The 20,893-nt window shown below is 39.3% G+C and overlaps 1 protein-coding gene across 2 annotated transcripts in view; it reads right to left on the bottom strand.

Annotated features, from left to right (window-relative positions):
- Positions 1-202: 202 nt before the first annotated feature.
- C3g (C3G guanyl-nucleotide exchange factor) overlaps positions 203-20,893 on the bottom strand; it is a 41,972-nt gene continuing 21,281 nt past the window's right edge. Inside the window, exons 2-16 of one of the 2 annotated variants that reach the window (XM_072000272.1) lie at positions 9,128-9,533; positions 7,975-8,199; positions 7,604-7,789; positions 7,171-7,478; positions 5,722-5,838; positions 4,991-5,304; positions 4,512-4,719; positions 4,219-4,242; positions 2,855-3,050; positions 2,516-2,768; positions 2,188-2,428; positions 1,674-1,848; positions 930-1,574; positions 656-787; positions 203-555 (exon numbers count right to left, since the gene is read on the bottom strand). In XM_072000272.1, the coding sequence (XP_071856373.1) occupies positions 417-555; positions 656-787; positions 930-1,574; positions 1,674-1,848; positions 2,188-2,428; positions 2,516-2,768; positions 2,855-3,050; positions 4,219-4,242; positions 4,512-4,719; positions 4,991-5,304; positions 5,722-5,838; positions 7,171-7,478; positions 7,604-7,789; positions 7,975-8,199; positions 9,128-9,533 (3,569 nt within the window). In that variant the 3' untranslated portion in view covers positions 203-416. The remainder of the gene's footprint in view (positions 556-655; positions 788-929; positions 1,575-1,673; positions 1,849-2,187; positions 2,429-2,515; positions 2,769-2,854; positions 3,051-4,218; positions 4,243-4,511; positions 4,720-4,990; positions 5,305-5,721; positions 5,839-7,170; positions 7,479-7,603; positions 7,790-7,974; positions 8,200-9,127; positions 9,534-20,893) is intronic. The other variant, XM_072000273.1, reaches the window with a different exon arrangement.

The following is a 20,893-nucleotide window of genomic DNA, read 5'->3' as shown; positions in this document are numbered from 1 at the left end:
CTCTATACGTATTTCGATTCAATCGATATCCGTGCACGCAATTTATATTCTTAAACAAAACAAAAACACACACACGCGCGCGCGCGCGGACGCAAGCACGCGCACACGGACGCACACGCACACGCACACATCAAATCTCAATTTGATCTAAATGACTGACTATTCGCATTCTTTTTTCTGTTTTACTTTTCAATAGAGACTGAATATTCCATAAAATGAGATACAACAACCTCACAGAGGTTGTTGAAGTTGAGAACAGACATAGCTAACCCTTTCACCGCCCTTAAAGCGTTGCATCATTTTTATTCGGCTTGTAATTAGGTAAATTTACCTAAACACCACAACTACAGATATTCTAATTTACTGATTCAGCCTTTCGATTTTGAGACGCAGGCGGTGAAAGGGTTTGATATATTCTAGTTCTGTGACTGTGTTTTTTTTCCACCGCGCGGCTTGATACTCTCGGAAATCTGCCACATTGCTTCCTCACAGAGGAAATCGCTAAAATTATTGAAGAACGTTATTATACGTTCGTGTTTCTTGAACGAATATGTTCTGCAATAAATAAATAAACAATTCAATTTAGAAATAACATTGAAATATATATTCGTTATTTTTTTTTTTTTTTTTTAAATTATTAAACGAGCGAGCTTACCCTTTTTTGAACCTTTTCATATTTTCAACGATATTAAACTGTTGCCATCTTTTCGAAAAATTTATCGTACCATCCGGTAACAAATCATTGTTTCCAATATGCACGAATGTAAGATCTTGTAACACAAGTCCGCTGTAAGTGAAAAATATGCTTCGAATATTTGTTAGCTCTTCGATGAACTTTGCTTCGACGAAAACATTGCTTTTCGATTATTGAAAAGGAAAAAAAAAAAAAAAAAGAAAAGAAAAAAGAAAAAAGGATTAAAGGTACTTACATGTACGGAATGCATGGCGGTTGTGTTTCTGCCAGAGCTTGCCTGTAAGCTCTGAAACTACTGGAACTATCAATAAGAGCGCAATATTCTTTTAAACCTTCTGTAATATGTTTCTGCCATTCGAGCCTTCTAATTGGTGCGCTATCCAACGCAGAAAGCAAGGCTAAGTAGCTATTAAAATTATTTATTTTTCTAAGGTGCTTCATTATCTTGATAAATTTAACAACGTATTTCTCTCTATCTTTCGCTTCATTCTCTAATCTATGTTCCAGTATTCTCGATCTAGCCCAGTACGACATTTTGTTAAAGTGTTCTGTGAACCTAGTTAGATTCGGACTTCGTTCTTCATTCTGTTCTTGAGCCCAAATTAGTACTTCCGGAATCTCAATCTTCATGAATAAATCAGCATCTAACAATGTCATTTGTTCTGCAATTTGTTCGCTCTTGAAATCGAGAAGGGAAGCTTGCTTTGTTGTTACACTCAACGAAGAAAGAATCGGTTGTGTAGATTGCAACTGTTTCGCTGCGTGTTTTTCCAAAATTTTAACACGCAAAGCTTTTGCCATAGTAAGATCACCGCTACATACCAATTGCTGTACGAATTCCATTAGAGTTTGCAACAGGGTATCATCGAGATCTGACATGCTGGAAGAAATTATAACCTCTTTATAGTTACATTGAATTATTTGCGATATATTTAGGAAAATTTCTTTAATTTTTTAGTTAATTTTCTAGAAAACTTACGTTAAATCGCTGACAACTCTAACCAACAAGGAAAATGCTTCACGTGCTGCTCTTTGTTTAATAACGTCAGCAGAACAAGAGAATCGTTGATGACGCTTGTGTAATTTTTGAATTAACTCCAATGGTTGCATAAACGTTCTATATGTTGTTAGAAACGCCTCTTGATACAAAAAGTCTGTAAATAAAATAAGCATGCGGTAATTAATTCGTATGGTAAATGTTTTCTTTTTTTTCTTTTTTTTTTTTTTTTTAATTGCGTTTCGCAGAAATTTTCGTACACATGATGAAAGTATTTATTTTTCGGGAGAGGAAAAGCAATTTTATATTTTGTAATTTTAAGTTACAGCAGAATTGAAAGTAAATCCAACAAATAATTATTATTATTACTGACCTGATTCTTTCTCATCTATGAAGCATGAAAGAATACGAAATGCATTATATATCATGACATGACTTCAATGACTATTCATTTGTCAATACAATTTATATTATAACGCTTGAATAGAAAACTTACCATGTTTATTAGCTTTGGTTGCATGAATTAACAATGCATCCGGGTGGCCACCCCTTATATCTGGCCCTTCTTCGTCTGGTTTCTTGAAGACTAAATACTTGCTGATATCGAGTTCATCCAAAATAGTATCGTCTTGATCGACGTCTCTCAAGTCCAAGTTATTATCATCGACGGAAATCGACGATAAGGCATTACTCGCAGGTCTTGAGGACGGTAATATAGTGTCCAAAGCAACGTTATTCTAGAAATGAAACGGCAACAGATTAGTAATGATGTGTCTAGGTAATACAAATCTACGTTAATCTACGTTACTTTATGAAATATTTACCAACTTCGCTGGAGACAATGGTGATAACTCCTTTTTATCATGAATACAACCAGATTCCTCTACTTTCATTGGTGTTGACGTTACGATTGGTTCGATTGTATGTATGCTTTGCATACTAATGGTGGGTTTTGGCGAAATTGGTGGTGGCGTTGCATTTGATTTAATGGAACGGGATCTCTTTGGTGGTAATGCTGGTGGGAGACTAGAATTATTCGTTACTTCCGCTACTGATGGTGTCATAGTTACGGAGGTACTGAAAAAGATATAATAAGCTTTCTTGTACTTTCTATATTAAACACGGGAAGATGTGTATAAATTTTCATATCTAGAAACGCATACTTTGAATTGTCATGTAATGTAGTTATAGTATGTGCCATGAAAGAACACGATTGTGTCGTAGTAAGAGCCATTTCGTGTTGTTGCCATTCCGCTTGCATCGAATTATAAGCTGCGACTGAATGACGGGTCCCAAGACCAGAGATGAAATCGTTGTTGCTGTGAGAACAATTCCCAAACATCTCCATGTATGCCATGACTGGAATAGATACGATTAAATTGATACGATTCTAATCTACTAGACAATGTGATATACTTAAGAAAAATAAATAAATAAAAAAAAAAAATACGATTCCATATATATATGTGTGTATACATGTATGTATATTATTTCTATTTTTATCACACATGTGTATATATATGGTACATACAAGCATGATTCATGTTACAATAAAATATCAAAGCACAAGTGTATAAAATACAGAAAAACACTGATGCACAAGCATGTATCTCGATAGATAATGACATATATGTAAGGTAGCGAATACCAGATTATTATAAACTCACTGGAATAAGAGTGAAATTCGTTAAACGACATTCTTACCGCGATTAAGATTACATTCTTCGCGGTTAAACGGTTACTTAAAATTGGAATAAATATCATCACGATGATGCAAGCATGAACAAATATCGTGTCGATCGAGGAAATTTCGGATCGTTGGAGATATATCCTCTAGTCGATTCTTTACGCGTAATTGTGGAAACGAAAACTAAAGTCGGCTGTCTTAATTCTAGAGTTAAAGAAGCGTAAGTGTTAACTGACTATTAGCAAGAAAAGGTCAATTTAATTAATGAAACAATGACGACGCCCACATAAGTGGTTGAAGATTAGTTTCTACGGTTAATGAAATTTAGAGCTATTATACGGAAATGTCAATGGAAATAATATATTTATAAAGTACGATGTGTAACAAATTCAAATCAAATAAACGTATAGAGTTTGATTTGACAAAATAATTTAACTAATGAAAGGAAAAGATGAGTGTGGATAGAACGTAATGAGATCTGAAAGTTTAATAATTTGTATGTAAGAAAAAAAAAAAAAAAAAAAAAAAGAAATATATATATATATTTCACACACATTACTCTATGTGTTTTTAGTATTATTTCATTATTTCAATTATATATATTAAGATATAAGCCATGAGAAAGCCCAAAAATATGAGTGACATATCCAAGCTTAGTCAAATGAAATCGCGTTGATGATTTCGACAAAATGAAATGAAAAATAACGACGAAAACATGCCGCAAAAAGCTAAGATATTAAAAGTCGTGTATAATTAATGCGTGAAACGACGGGTTTCAACTTAGCGTGAACGTGTGTTTGCTGAGGGATAGCTGATTTGCGTGGGCAGGATCCCACTTACCAGAATATGCCACTGATTGGAACACTGGGGGATACAAAATATTGTATCAGTTTTAACCTACTACGTGGAAAAGATTCTGAACGACTAATCTAATATAATCTAGATAATCTCTAACGTAATTTTGTTTAATAATTATTCTCTTCAAATTCAGGCAACTTCGTGTTTAACACATATCCATTATCATTGATACTTTATTTGAATATTTTCAACAGCGACAAAGCAATCGTAGTATGGTGTTAAATATTATCTGCTGTATTACTGTTGTTTATTATAATTACTATAATTCGACTTACTATGCCTTTTCTTAAGCGGCAGTGGAGGGGGTTTACTGGTATCTGTATTATCGCCGTTATTGGTATGTAAACTACAGGTTGATAAATGCTCATTTTCAGGTACATTGTCGTACTGTGACGGTTGACGTTCTTTCCTCCGTTTCGATCGCTTTTCCGGCAATGCTGGCGGCACACCATTAGCGTCCGATGCAGAAATCGACTCCATTTCCTACGAGACACGGAAACTCACGTTTAATAAGAACATAATATGTCGATGTTTGCACATTTTTAATCTACGATGCATCGACGATCGAAATTATTGCATAGTCATGATAGAATTATAAATACATATAGAATTTCTGCAAATAATCAGCGAAAAAGGAGCTTGATTTCTATGCTATGTTTCGATTTAAAAATTGTTTAAACTGTTTTTTTAGTAATAGATATAAGTAAAAGATTTATAAGTAAGAAGAAATAAAATCACGACACACAACACCCACATTTACCAATTTTTCTAATACAGCAGGATCTCCAGTTCCGGAAATATTTGTTGTACTAACGGTACTCTTCGTACTAGTCATTGTCTTCTGAGTGAAAATAGACCCGTTATTGTCCGAAGACAGTTTTGTTTGGGAAAACGATTGTTGCGAATTAAACGTTTGGGAATTGTAACTAATACTGCTTTGCTGAGAAGATCTTTTGGACGTTATACTGGAGGTGGTATAACTTTGAGACGAACTTCGTTGCGAATGCATGGATACGAAACCGGATTCCTGCGTTTGAGTCGATAATCGTTCCATTTTTCCTTCTATACCTGAAACATAATCGCCATATGGTTCGTTATAACGCGTTAAAAATGTTTACTTGCCTGTTCTTCAACTTTCTTACGAAAAGATACTTTGCAACGCTTCCCAATTCCTGTCGGCGGGCACTATTTTACGAAGGTAAGTTTCATTTAGATAATCTAGATTTAGCAAACGAATCAAGAAAAAGAATACCAACCTATTAGACCGATCGGAACGAAGATCTATACTATACTGTTTAGTCACGTAGTCTAAAGGTCTGACACCTACGTTGCCTGCTTCGCTCTAGCTATTCGAGAAATTCTTGCATAATTTTAGCTCTTGTACATTTTTTCTTTACATTTAGAAATGTGCAACGTCATCGGCACCGCCTTTACTTCAGCTTGACGGTGTTGGCGACAAATATAAAACGATTTTGTATTACCCACCGGTAAATGGATTAAGCATTTCTTGCGGAGTTTGTTGACCCAATAACATTGTGCTTGGTATGTTTGTTTCGGAACCGTCCCAGCAACTACAGTTTGAACTACCATTAACTTGCATACCTATAAATGTAAAAAAAATAATCAATATATTTAGTTTCTCTCTATATCGACTGCATAATGTTTGGAAAAAGATTGATTCGATCGATAAAAATGAAACTTTTACGCATGTATGTATATAATTAAATAATTTTTTTTTTTTTTTATCGTTACGCCACATAATCTTTTGCCGTTAATTGCTCGGCGGGGAGTTAATTATTTTCGAAATATGTATCCTAACGTATCCTAAGAGATTTTCAGTAAGACTGATTCGACGATCGAGACAAGCACAGTTGAAAACCGCTTCGCTGACTAAGCATTGTCCGCATGGTGAACCTTTCGACACAAATGGAAATGTACTTGTATAGATCTACCGCTACAATTTTAGGATACTTCTAATTTCGTTGTCATAGATCGGATATAAATCTTCATAGAACAAACTAATACGACTAATACGATATTTCAATGTTGAGAAACGGGAGCTACGCTGAGGTTGCCTCGTTTCGGAAAATGTTGACGCTTAAATTTAAAACAGATGATTAAATGTTGGCAATTTATAAGTGACATTGATTGAATGGCAACCGGGATGGCAAAGATGAAATTACGAGCTAAAGCGATTTTTAGATTACGCTATAGGTACTCTAGAGTGGGATTCTTATTTCTTGAGAACAACCAGCAGAACAGCCAACAGAACAACTAGGAACAACGCTCGAACCTCCTACCGTGAAACTGTGCTTTATACGATTGCTCTTTAAATTTCAAACTCCTAACACGCTTGAGTTCAAGATTACATCATCTTCCGACGTACTATGTGCAACCCGCGTCTACTAAAACGATGTACAGGGACTGTAGAATACTTTACTGTTAATATATTTACTTTACTGTTAATTCCAGTTTGATGAAAACGTGCCGCCACAGACCCCTATCCCATTTGGTTCCATTTGGTTCCATTCCGATTGCCATTCACTTGTGTAAAAGGTATTTCATCGCATCAATTTAAGTAACATAACGACTAACACTAATAGTTGGATACAGATGTGTTGAAAAGAAGACAGAAGGCAATTATATTACAAAATGCAAATAATCTACGTTACAAAAAAATATCCTAATATCGTATTATAGTCGTATATACGTATTATAAGTTAATCTATAATATAAACATATTATTTATATAAATGATAATTTTGTCTACGTGTGCTTCTCTTTATTACTTTCTTCTTTTAAGTATACTTGAAACTGACTCGATATCGAGTCAATGTTACCGAGATTATGCAAGGTATATCTCGTTTATCACATTCTTATTGGCCTTGATTAAATACTCGATGCTATGATACGATAAAAGGATGAATCTGTTACCTTGGATAGTAGCCATCAGGCTGAGATCCATACTATCGTTCAGAGACTCGTCGTTTGGTCCCATGATCGCCCGTATCTCATCTTCGTCACGGGAATGATTCAAGGCCGAATCCAAACTGCCAGCCGACGCGCTCAGAAGAGACGACGAATCCTCCGGAGATCGACTTCGTAGGGAAACACCGTCGAGACTAGATGCTAAAAAACCTTCGGATTCATCGAGCAACTGTTGACCTCTCGTTCTCCGTTTCGGTGGCAATGGTGGCGGTGTACCGGAAGAACTATTTTCTTCCGACAGACACATATTAGTTCTGCAATTCACCATCCAAACATTATCTTTTAATCGTACTCGTTTAACGTAGAACTACTTTTACACTACATTCGAGAATAGATGCGTTGTTACGCACTATCTATAAAAAGCATAGGAAGAAACTACCTCTCGGGGAGTGGCGGTTTTGGGGGAGGACTAGAATCCCTTAAAATCGACTCTGAACTATGCGAGCTACGGACCAAACTAGTAGTCGCAGCTGTTTGCTCTAAAATCTGCCTTTCCCTTGGCGTTAACGGAATATCAGGCAAAGAGTTTCTTTGCGGCGTCATTTCCGATCCATAAGACGACGTTCTGAAAACGCGATTTCAATGGTTCATCGTCAAATTCTGCTGATTACCACTGATTGACACAAAATGGTATCGAACTTTTAGTCATTATACTAATAAAATCGAACAAATAATTTTTTGTAACAGTATGGAAGAATGTAAATTTATCGAAAATCAGTGTTTGAATCAAAGAACAAGTAGAAAGATTACCTATTACTAGCTGTAACGACGACAGGTTTCTGTCTATTGGCAATCTTCTCGTTCGCCAGGGCAACCAAATTTTTCACAGCTTCTTCGACTAATCCTATGATGTGTGTAACGTTCTCGGTATCCAACGCAGAGGACTGGTCACCGTGCAGCAACACGTCGTCACAGAGTTTTAATAATTGTGCTAGAGCTTGATACACTTGGTTCGTCGCAGATCCCAGAGTAGAGCTTCGTCAAGAAAATACGAAGGTCGCGATTACAAACGATATCGTATTTAAAGTTATTATATTCGATAGCATCTACAATTTCGTCTCTCTTTGCATTTCCAATAGATGATAATTAAAGTTTGAAATTACAAGCATAGATTACATTTAAGATTCTAGAGAATATCTTCGATCTTAATGTTTTAACTGAACTTACTAGTTGAACAGAAATAAAAATAAAAATGGAAATAAAAATAAAACTACGATATATACATACATATTTTGTTCCAATATATCTCAAAATACCTAGTTCCCACTAGTTGTAATTATACGATAATTGATACAGTGCTTATCAACCTTTAATATTTTTTCAATATTTATTACTATATATTTGACTTTTACACAGAATACATTTGTAGTTGCATCAGCTCGAAGAATATTAGTTCGCGCAGGCGTTTTATATAAAAATTTAGAATTTTAGAATTTTATCTAAACACTTGCTTCGAATGTTACAAACGTAAAATATATTTCCATGATTTACATAACTTTTTCCACATAGCAAGTAACGAAGAAAATGACCAAATTTAATTTAGAATTAAAAATAAGATATAAAATTTTCAGAAGTTGTTCGAACATTTCGACGTCCCTGGCAGTGTTGTGCGTTGCTCGTTTAGCTCGATGTTAAATTAAGTTTAGTTATAAAATAAATATCTGGCATATATTTTCACGCGCACCAGCGATCCTTGATATCGAATAGATGAAAGTAGCCGGTTCAAAGTTTCAAAGTCAGGAAATATATATGTTTTTTGATATACCAAGTCACTCGATTGATCTACAAGCTCTTTCGTTTCGTTCATTCTCTGGAGGATAGGAACGCAACTAAAAGGAACTTCGGAGAAAGATCGTTCGATACGTTTTTGATCGATACTTTAATCACGATCGAATTCGCTTACCTGTTCTCGTAGAGGAGATAGGACTTCAGCACAGTGTGTATGGTGGTAACAGTATCGAGGACGATGGTGCCGTTGCCGGGCAGCATCTCGAGCTTTTTCTTTGACACGACGTCCCGGAAGTGAAGCAGTGCCAGTTGCACTTGTCGCACGTGGATATGCAGGTCTCGGAGGGGATTCTTGTCGAGGGTGGTCGCGCCATCGGTGCAGCCGGGCGCGCTTTTATCACGCGGTGTTCGCGGCGAGGAGGGCGAGGCGGCCCTCGTAGCCGCTCCGCTGCCTCCACCTCCGCTTCCGCTACCAGGAGAGCGCATGTGGGAGAGCTTCTCCAGGAAGTCCTCCTTGAAGGAGCGCGCACGACGCGCTAGTTTACCACCACGCGCCTTCCCGCTGGAGCGTTCCTCGACTTCTGTAACAGACGATAAACAGAAAATTGAATATCGTTTATCGCGACACAGAAGGCGATTATGCGTTTCCTCGTCTTTTCGTTTCAGACTTGCGTAGGTTGCAATAATAATTTGCGTGCGTTCAACCAAACTTATTCCCGTGCAATTTTCTATTTTTTCGTCACATAGTAGCCAGTTTAAAACCATTATTCCACTTTAAAGATATGGAAACAGATTGCCACAGGCGAACATACGTTGCAAACGATCGATCGATGTAACTTGTATCGTAAAGGGTGTAAAAGGTAAGTACGTGATATCCGTGTTAACTGGTGAGAAACGCGTTTAATGGACTGTCGTCGCAACGATTACAACCGATCGATCGAGTGGCGAAAATTTTATGCTGGAAAATTTCGCGCTAGAATAGCAGACGTACTGGTACGTAAATTCCATCGGTGAATTCACCGTGCAAACGAAACGGATAAATATATCGGGAATAGTAAACAAACGCGACCAAACGTTTAAAATCAAAGCGACGCAACGGCCGGGGCTCGATTGATCGGTTCGTTTGTCGAGAAGATTCGAATGTACAGGCAGAAGGGCTTTCGATTCGATTCGATTCGATTCATTTCGAGTTATCTTTTTTCATTTTTACGAAGATTGTTTGGATAAGTTTGATTTGGTCAAGTACCAGTCTGCTATTATATGGTTCGGTGGTATGATGATAACTAAGAAGAGGTATACATATAGTTATATTATAGCATCTGCAATTGATGTTACAGAAATATATCTACCTATACTTGTTAATTCGGTAATACTATTGGTTAGAAAATTGTTGTTGTCGTTGTCGTTGCTGCTGTTGTTGTTGTTGTTGTTGTTGTTGTACGAACCGAGTCCAATAATAAGTATATAATAAAGTTGTTAAGAAATATGTTATGTTATAAATAACGATAGAAGGGTATTGTAGAGCTTCGTTTTAAAAGTGGACGAGCGACCAAAGAAAAGGTCGACGTAATTTTCAACGTATGGATTTGCTAGTTTAATAATTCTATTTAATGGATCGTCGAAATGAGATGCTGGATCGATTAATGCATATACTCTTGTAATACTGGTAATAATTTTCAATGAAAACGAAATAAAAATAACTCTATTTCAGTCTGCCAGAGAGGTTCTGCGGTTCTCGAGCGTAGATGGCCATTGTCAAGTTATGACGCTCCAAGAGCTAACTTTAAAGCAACAAATCTGAGCAATCTCTGTTGGCCTGGTTGATAGGATTATATATTTGTCACACAGGGAGGACCAAATAAGTAATGCGCAGTATTCTGCAAAGTGTGTGTAACGCGCACTTTGAAATTTCCTTTAGGTATTTAACGAAATCGCTGCTATTACCTGGGAAAATATTGTCGAATCTAATCTATTAACGAAAATGTAAATACACATGTCATAGCAACGTTCAACGTTCCACTTTGCACAAAACACCCCGAAAATACCCACCGCAAAGATCGGTCTATCGAACGCTGTCCGCAACGCTTCTCTTCGATTAATAACTTCATGCTCGAATCATTACCAGGTTGTTTGCCTGGATAAGCGCGCATGGAGACAGAAGGGGTTGGTTGAACCAGTCATCTTTGGTGGTTTGCGTTTCGCGATAGGGGGAAATGCAAGCAAGCGACTGGTCGAGGCAATCTCTGCATCTCTGATCACGTATGCACGTGTGTATGTACGCCGGTAAATCAAGTTCTATTCACGAATTCCGATTGAAACCTCAATCAGGCGTGATTTGCGCTAAAGGCAGGATTCGGATGGCCGACAGAGATAATAGAAAACACGGAGAACGGAGGACGGAATCGAAATTGCCGTGACTGACTGGATCCACGGAACATGCTCGATCCTGTACGCTGTCTATACCAAAGAAGTGCGCCTATACTCGAGGCTGCTGCAACCAGCGCACCCGCGCTTCGCAAATAATCGCATGTACGACAGAGCCTTTAACAGTTTATTTGAGAAAAGGCACCCGCATATTGTTCGACCAAGGTATTCGTCGTTGCTCTCTATGCGAGTTTCGATCGTCAGGACGCTGACAAACGACAAAGGAGAACGTTCTGTGAAATTGCTGCTGCACGGCAATGCCAAGCCACACGCTGCTTTTACGATCGTTAACGAGCATCATAACATTACATCATAACGAGCGTTGTTTGCTACGTATTGCAGTTTATTCGCTAGACATTACTCTTTCGGATTGCTGGCTGTTCGGATCGATGCAACACGCCTCATTCGATACCCGTTTTTAATTAATGGACGAGACACAAGAATAACTTGACCATTGGATCTTGCCTAAAAACGCGGTATTTCTCGCGATAATATTCGTCGCTTGCCTGATACAGTATCGTCCTTTCAAATAAACTTTGGATTATTCACTTGCGCGCCTAATATATCCCAAAAACAAGATCGCTCTTGCGTGGGTATACATGTGGATGTATACGTATATGTACATGCTTAATGGTGTTAATAACAAGAAGATAATCGATGAACGCAATCGTTGGATTCTCGCGTGAAGTTAATAACTCGCATGGTAACGCACACATACAGAGCAAGCAGCCCTTCGTCAAGTAAACATCACGTTGCTGGTACACATGGCGCGGATCTTGTTGTTGTCGCGAGGTAACACGAAGAGCACAGCGGTCAGATCATCTTTTCATCGTTATCGCGAACGTGCAACGTGCTCGAGAATGCAACGACCGCGATAGCTTTCCACGCATGTCCCTTTAATCGCGTCACTGCCAGCCATTCATCAGCGTGAAAGCCTCTCGCTGCGCCGTACCGCACCACCTCGAATACGTGCAAGTGGAAGGGCTTTGGGTTGATGGGTTGATGGAAAACGTGAACACGTGCGAGAGGGTTTGAGAGCCGGCGGTCATCGCCGTCGTACAGACATGAATCAAAGCGAAATACTCCGCTTTACTCTGCTATACTACCCGTTCGTCATTCTAATCGCGGCCGATCGTCTTTCGAATACCGATGGATCTCGAATGGCGTACAGCTCGAGATTGGATAGCTTCGATAGTTTGGATTAACAACTGTACGATCGATGAACGAGAGACGCATCGGTGTTTCTGAAAACGGCTGACGAGTGAATTTTTAGCATGCCGATGGATGAAGGGCCAGGCCAAAGGGGTTGAGATCCGTCTAACGATCGCCTTTAAGTAACACATCGAGAGGAGAATATTCGGACATTGAGCAAGATTTGCAAGCTTGGAATGCCTTTTAAGCGTCTTAGTGAATAAGTTAACGTGAAATACACAGCTATATGGAGAAAATGACCAACGGTTTCTTCTCCTATCTTCTTCAAAACAAGTGCCTGTTGCAAGTGTTCCGCTAATGAATAATTCTCGATACTACGTTATCGACAATTAGAGGTTTAAGATGTTATAGGCTTGCATGAAAACAGATATACATACGTACAAGGGGATAAAATGCGTTGTACGTTACACGTTAGTTGATCCTCGGTTATTAGGCGCGCGTTTCAATTCGCCAAGTTATGGATTCTGTTATCGAGGACGGTATCATACTAAGAATTACTGACTAAAATTATTATCTCTTTTCTCACTCGATTCACCAGCTTACCGAGCGTGAATGAAATAGGGAAAAATATAACGATGTTGTTATTAACAATCATCGTTATTATTAGTTAGCCGTATAAAACAACGAGTAGAGTGCGCGTCTCAATTTCGAAATTAGTTAATTTAGAAATCAGATTAATGCCCCAGATTGCCATTGGCGAGTGTAGCCAGGATAGAAAGCCAGCGTAACGTTCGATACAGATTTCCAAAAACGAAAATAATCCGACAAGCGCCAGTTTTACTCTTTCGTGGTGAAACGAGTATTGCCGCAGCGACAAATGAGAATAGGCTTTATCGTTGGTCTCCCTCCCTCCCTCTTTCTCTCTTTCTCCCCCAGCTTGAAAACATATTCCGATCTGGTACTAGAATATTTATAGCAATGTTGAACGAGAGTCACGCGCGCGAAACCATCTAAATTGGACCTGACAAAGCGGAATAGAAGAATATCGAACGGCGTTAACAATTGCCTTATTGTTAGGCGGCTGAAAATTCATTATCTACAGCTTCGTTAACGAAAGCGCCTGTTCGAACTAACGAATTTCGGATTAGCGACGACGCATCGTGCGATTACGAGGTGCGGAAGTCGAGCAAGAAATTCTGCAAAGGTAACCGAACATCAAGTTGAAACAATAACGGAGTTATTAAGAACGACGAGTTTGAGCACGGGAGGATTTAAAGCTGTATTTACGGTGTTTCGGCACTGGAGGATTGCTGCGGATGACTCGTGCAGAGCGGAGGAACACGAAGTAAGACCGGTAAGATAGGTACATATTTACACGAGTTCACTGAATCAATTTGAATCAGTTTGAAATGTTGGAAATAACTCGACATCGAGCATTATATCGTCAACCTATTAAAAATTATCTCGACAAACTTCGACGAAGTAGAAGCAGATCGGCAGAAGAATACCTGACTCGGCAACGATCCATCCCCAGTGTACTCCCTCGCTCGTCGGGCAGTTCTCGCCCTTATCTCCGATAACGATTTCGCGAAAAGATATCGACGTCCACGCGACCTCGTATCGATTCATCGTCCTTCTAATCGAGGAACCAGCCTGAAAATCGTCCGCGATACGAAGAAACTCGATGACGCTAGGCTGCGCGCGACTCGGTCTCCATAACGTTACGTTGCGAACGAAACAGCGCAAAATGTTTGAGGCGATCTGTAATTCCTATCTCGTCGATAGGAAGAAGAAGGGGCGAAGAAACGATGGAACAGAGAGACATACGACGAACGAGAAGAGGGCTAGGGAGAAATAAATAAATGGACGAAAGCGAAAGAAAGAAAGAGGGAAAAGAAGAACAAATGAAAGGATCTTTCGTAGATGGAAGTTAGATGAGTGGAAGCGGAAATGTATCGGAGGTTGCGCGCGCGCGCGTTTGTGTGTAGGTGTAGAGGTGTAGCATGTATTACGTACATAGGTAGGTATATGACGAAACACGTGTGGAACATGGGACTCGGGATGGTACATCGCGGTCTGCGGTTATCGGACACGCGATTTCATGGTAGATCGTGCCTAATACCGAAATGCGGATTTTCCGGGTATTTCGCGGCGGAACCGCGGGAAATCAGGACCATCCCGCTGTCCGTGGAAAACGGTCTATTAATCAATCGCTTCGTAGCGGTAGAACTTAATATTATCGGAGATTTTGCTTGACGAGATTTATTGCGATAACGCGAATGAAAAGTTACGTTTGACGAGCGGATATGTACACCGCGTATCGAGTTGACGAGAAAATCCTGCTTTTCCTTTTTTTCCCCTATAAAAATAATTAAAAAACGGTGTTTTTATAATTCTCGATATAGATACTAGGTAATAGATGATAGATACAAGATACGAGATAGATATTAATAGTAAAATATACACATATGGAAAGTGTCTGGTAAATCGCTTCCTATTTCGCTTATTTCCTAAATGATCGCGAATCATAACTGTTTCATCTACCGATCGATGCAGATTTACGTTTCATTTGACGTTTCATTTGTTTTGCGACGAGGTAATGAATTTTAGATAAGCGCCAGCATATCCGACTCCGACACGCGTTCTTAACCGAATTGTTCGATCACGTTAAAAATTGTTGCTTCGAACTTGTGAAGCTAGGATGGCGCGTGACGCGACGTGTCGTGGTAAGTTGTCGCTGACAGGATATACGCAATGCGATACAATAACCGAATGAACCCAACCGATATACATACTTAAATTCGTTAAAACGTTAAAGCGCTTCATAGTTTTAGCTTTACAATGACATTGAACGTCGAAAGTACTAAAAATTTTACAAATATTTAGTTGATATGTTTCAATAAATAGCGTTAGCGGTTTTCCGGCACGATAGCTCCGCTAGTGAATCTGATGCTAATCGCTGGTCGTTAATAACACCGATGCCAATCAGCGCGCTAAAGAAGAACGCGAGTGTTGGGGAATGAAAGAAAGCTGATGTCAGGATCTAAGAATATCCATCAGCGATCGTCTGGGTATTAATCGCGTTGAGACGGAATATTCACGATATTCTCCCAATATCGTACCTTTTTCTACCATCGCATCAGCACCACTTGATCTCTGTCAACCTACACACCGCACGCTGTGAAAAAGGAAGACAGAGTTATATGTATCTAGAGTAAATAGAGGCGATAAGTTCTTGACTCGATGCCTGTTTGTCAAATGGATTTTCATACCGTCGGCGTTGTGGATCGAAAGTGGAACGTCAGAAAGAAAAGAACTTCCATTCGAACAGATAGAAAATATATCGTATCGTCGCTGTTATCTCGTCTAAATAATCTGTTATTTTTCCGGAACACACGCATCCTCAAGTCACGCAGTGCCGGCCAGTTTCCTTTACACGGTGCATTCCGTGAGACGGGAGTCGCGCCGAAATAACCGCGAGGTTGTTGCACCGCTCTGTAATAATAATACGCGGCGGCGGCGGCGGCAGCGGCGACGACGACGGCAGCGACTATGTCCTGTTCAGTCTTCGAAAAACGTGTTAAACGTGGCACTTGAATTTCATCCTCCCACGCCTGTCCCTTCAATAGTTGGAAGGGGGACACTGGATGGCGGCGAGAGGCGACGGTATGTCGGTCTGGTGTATAACGTTGTAAGGTGTAAGTATAGCGTGTTCTCTGTTCGATCGAACGTGTTTTACGATATGGTAATCATTCGACTGTGTGAGAACTGTTAATGAAAGCGTTAGCTTTTTCCCAAAAATGAAATGTCGGTAGTTGACTGACGTGATGTAATAGCGTTTTAAGCCGCGTTGAACAGTGTCGACACTATACGAAGAAGCGTTGTTTAAAGCCGGAGTTTAAAGAGCTTTCGAAATAGCTTAAATGCCGACAGAGAATTATTCCAAGATGGTGCCTTCGGACAACGAACTAAATTTAGTAAGCGAGCCCGAAACCGGCGCGACGCGAAGCAACGGCCAAATCACGATGTAAGTGACGAAACATCGAGGAACGCTTCGCCGAAGACGAGAATGTTCCCGGCTTCGAAGCAATCAAACTGTATCGTTATCGTTATCGTTATCGTTACCACCACCGTCGCACGAAGCGAAGGGTGAATATCAACGAAGAAGGGAAGGAATATGTGCATATCGAGCAATTTTTTATCTAATTGCAGTGTTTAATCGCGCTCATTGTGTCTCAAACTATATAGAAAAGTTAATAAACGGTCATTGTGGCATGATTTCTCGTTTCGACAGAAAAGCGACACACGTTGCTCTCTCTCTCTCTCTCTCTCTCTCATCTCCCTCTTATTATCTGTTGTTATTCCCATCGATCACCTTTCATAACATTTCTCTCACTTTCTATTCTTAATCCGATTATCACTCGCGTCTAAAACTACAAATACAAATTTAATTACTGCGTCCAATCACAGACGGATAACATTTTTAACCTCTCACTTCAATCGTAAGAACTAATCGAAACGTTTTATAAAAATCTCCATCTCTGCCTGTCCCTATCCCCCCTCTTTCTCTCTTTAATATATATACCAACGAATAAAGTAAATAGCTAACAAAGAAAATGCAAGGGGAACGAGCAAAGAGAAAAAAGAACCGACGAATGTTATACCGCCGTGCATGAAGGATTTCTATAAAAATTGTTTTCGCTTTATTTTTAATTCTATAAATATAGACTTAAACTTCCATTCTAACATCGTAGCCAATATGTACATATATATATCGATTCTTTTTATCGATCGTCATTTGAATGTAAATGATTTATCTTATCGCAACACCTAACCGAGTTAATTACACTTATTACAGAATATTAACGAGTCTCGTGTAATTTCGATCGGTGGTTTAATCATACGCTATGTAACCACCGGCTCTCGTTGGACGAATCCCGATTAACAAATCCCCCGGCTAATTTGTTAACAGGTTAAATTCCATGCAGCTGCATCGCCGTTATGGAAGCGGCCAAGCCGATTCAGTTTGGAATTTCCCATTGCGCTCGCAGCGATGCAATTACGGAACTTTAATGTTAGCGGAATATCAGGCATCGTCTCCAGCTGGGAATTTCATGGTTCGATAACGGTATTAGCGAGCACGGGATTGCCGGTTGCACCAGCGTGATTTTCGCAGGTGGTAACGTCGTACTCTGAATTAAAAGATCGGATCGACGACGAAGATGGTCCTTTTTCGTCTATGCACGCTTCTGGCTGCATGGATTCTAAAACTCTCCAAGTGTTTGGATTCCACGTGGAAATACGGGACTACGTTTCCTAATTAAAACATGAGAGCTAGGTTTCAGAAAAAGCTCTTTTGTTCCTTTAGTAGCTATGTTTTATTATATATAGCTGCTATCATATTTTTAATTACGTTATATTTAAGTATAACGCGTACTTTCCACTTCCTACGCTAATCTATCTAAAAAATCGAATCATACCTCCTATGTAGAGATGTTAACCCCTGAACAGCGCGGGGGTACGTATAATTTTAAACTTGCGAAAGATTTATTTACAAATGACTATAGCCAATCGCAAATCTTATTTTGTATTCAACGCTACAACTATACATATATAACAAAGTGTATGTATATATATATTTATTTGTTTATATGCAGTTATTCAATAGGCAGATATAAATCTTAGTCTAATGGAGAGGAAAAGCAGAAAGCTTTTAGGGAAAAGCGACGACGATGGCATAAGCCTTGATGCTGTCGCAGCGATCGTTGACGACGCGGCCGTATCGTAACGGTAGGAAAGCGGTAGCCGCGTGCTTATGATCTTCGCCGAAAAGCCGAAGATCGAAAAACGTGCGTGCAGAATACAGCAAAAACGATAAGTCGATCGACCCAACCAAGTCTCTCGAGTTACCGCTGTCAGCATCCCTCGTCGAAGCCATTTCAAGAAATATTTCAAGAAATACGTATGTACATTGTACATACTTCACCATATCATACGCTCACCGCCCCTGCGTGCCATACTTGTCCTATACGAGCTAAATTTCGTTCGATCAAACGAAAGAAAGCGCAACGGTTGCAAAATTGTGAATTTGCCTGCACCAAACATTTCCAGCCTCGTCCAAACAGGATTGGAAACGTTCGAACGTTTCAAGTTCCAACTAATTAAATTTACTCGAATCGTGAATTTACTTTGCATTCGAAGCCCATTGCCCGGCGCATGTTTCCCTTTCTCCGATCGTCTTTCTCATCCGACGATCCGTTAAATTCTCGCCATAACGTGCTCTGATTACTAATTAAATTAATTGTAACGAAATACGACTTGCGATATTCACGCCTCGTTATCGTCGTTAGCATTTGTCCAAATGCCCTCGAGTTAGCTACGAAACTCGATAAACAACTCAGAGTTATAGAGCATGTACGTACAAAGAAGATAAAAAAAAGTGCTGCTCGAGTTTGGAAGCTTTCGTGCGACACGATACTTGGAAAAGTAAAGCGTTAATGCGATAAATAGAAAAAGGAGCCTTCGGCAATGGCGCTGCATTCAGCATTCGTAACATGGAGCGAATTGTAAATGTATACGTATATAAATATGTATATGTAGAACAGGGAGGCAGATAATTGCACTACTATCTGTTTTCTTCGAGAGCAAAGTCGATATTAATCCGGTTACAAGGGGTTAAGAGATTATTTATCAACGTTCGATAACGAATAACGACAGATCGAATCAGATAGAATAAATCGGATAATGACAGATCGAAGAAACAAGACGGGTCGGAACAAGTAATGTATGTAACGTTTCATTTTGAATGTTAGCCGACCTAACGTAAACACATTAAAAATGAAAAATCGAGAGAAAATCGCCCGAGCGAGTGGATGAGCTTTCTAAATCTACCTACGTGCAAACTCTTTTCTTTTAATGTGAAAAGCCGCTGGAAAAGTGGCTAGTAGTAAAATACGGACGAAAAGTGTACTCCACGGATGTGTGGAAGAACGCGAACTGGTCCGATTGCTTGCCCCCTGGATTCGGGTATTATTACATTCGCGACGAGAATCGCGTGTACCATGCATTTTTTGCCAACATTTCGCTGATTTTTCGTAAAATAGAATTCGCCTTGATTCGTTGGAAATATTTGTTTGGTCCTTGAGCAAATATTGCAAACATTACGATGTGAAGCTCTATATGAAAGGGTTAATGGTTACCGTTCGTTAACAGCGCATATTCACCGCGTATAATTCGTTGGTACAACCTTTAAGTCAGCTACACGGGTTCCGGTGGACCTATGAGCGGGCGTAAGATACATAGGTATACCTCTTCGGATTTACTGTGATACCGTATCGTGCGCGTACGATACAACTATACGGATATTTTAACTATTGCAGGCGGCCTGCCTGATCAAATACAAAAAACTGTTCGATACGCTTGTCAGGTCGCTGTAACAAATATATCATAAGAGTTATAGATAACATCGTAAACTTCAGAATATATGTACAATGTATGTATTATGTAAGATACGTATGTACGCGTGGCACGATGATCGGCCGAAACGCGCGTGGCTGTAACCTACGACGCGCACACGTCGATGTTGAAGGTACTGTTCTGCTTGGTAACAGCGAAGCTTAATGAATAAAGGAAGGTATAATCCGGCAACAAACGGAGTAGCGAAATATTTCGATATTCCTTGAAAGGTTCTCTTCTTGTCAATCTGAAGATCTTTTTTTGCAAATTACGTCTCGCTTGATATTCGTTTTGTTTTTTTTTTTTTTTTTTTTTTTCGATATGCGATATGCTCAAATTTGTCTTCTAACGGTATATTTCGCCCTAACTCGTATCTTTTTGCAGAAATTTTCAACGTCAGCTACCACCCCACCACTACGCCATGCTCCTATCTTGCCATTGATATTAGATCCGCCCCATTACAAATAGAAAATCCAAATGTTCCAAGTATTTCGAAATCTATACACCTTCTTACACTCTCGTCTGCCTTTTCAGCCTTCCCTCGAAAGAGAGATTAGGTTCGTTCGGACATTCGAGCGAAAAGATCATACCGAGAGAACAAGCGAACGATAAAGCTGATTCTTCGAGCTAAGCGAAGCCAAGTCAAACGATATACTCGGTTCTACGCTACCAAACAAGAGTTGTTCTCCGAGTCAAATAATTCGAAACGGAATTTGTAAACCAGGGCTGGCTATCCTCGAACATCGCGGATCCAATTCAACGTTTACCGTCGTAATCTAACGATCGTGCAACATAACGCAACATAACGCAACATAACATAACGTGCCACTATTATACGCGAGGATAGGATATTAAAATATATTAAAAAAGCTAAATAGATTTGAGATTCAAGAAAATTTGTTCAACGCGT

Source organism: Bombus fervidus, chromosome 3 (genome assembly GCF_041682495.2).
Source record: "Bombus fervidus isolate BK054 chromosome 3, iyBomFerv1, whole genome shotgun sequence".
Taxonomy (NCBI): domain Eukaryota; kingdom Metazoa; phylum Arthropoda; class Insecta; order Hymenoptera; family Apidae; genus Bombus; species Bombus fervidus.
Note: the sequence above shows the minus strand (reverse complement) of the source record. Positions and strands in the feature narration are given on the sequence as shown.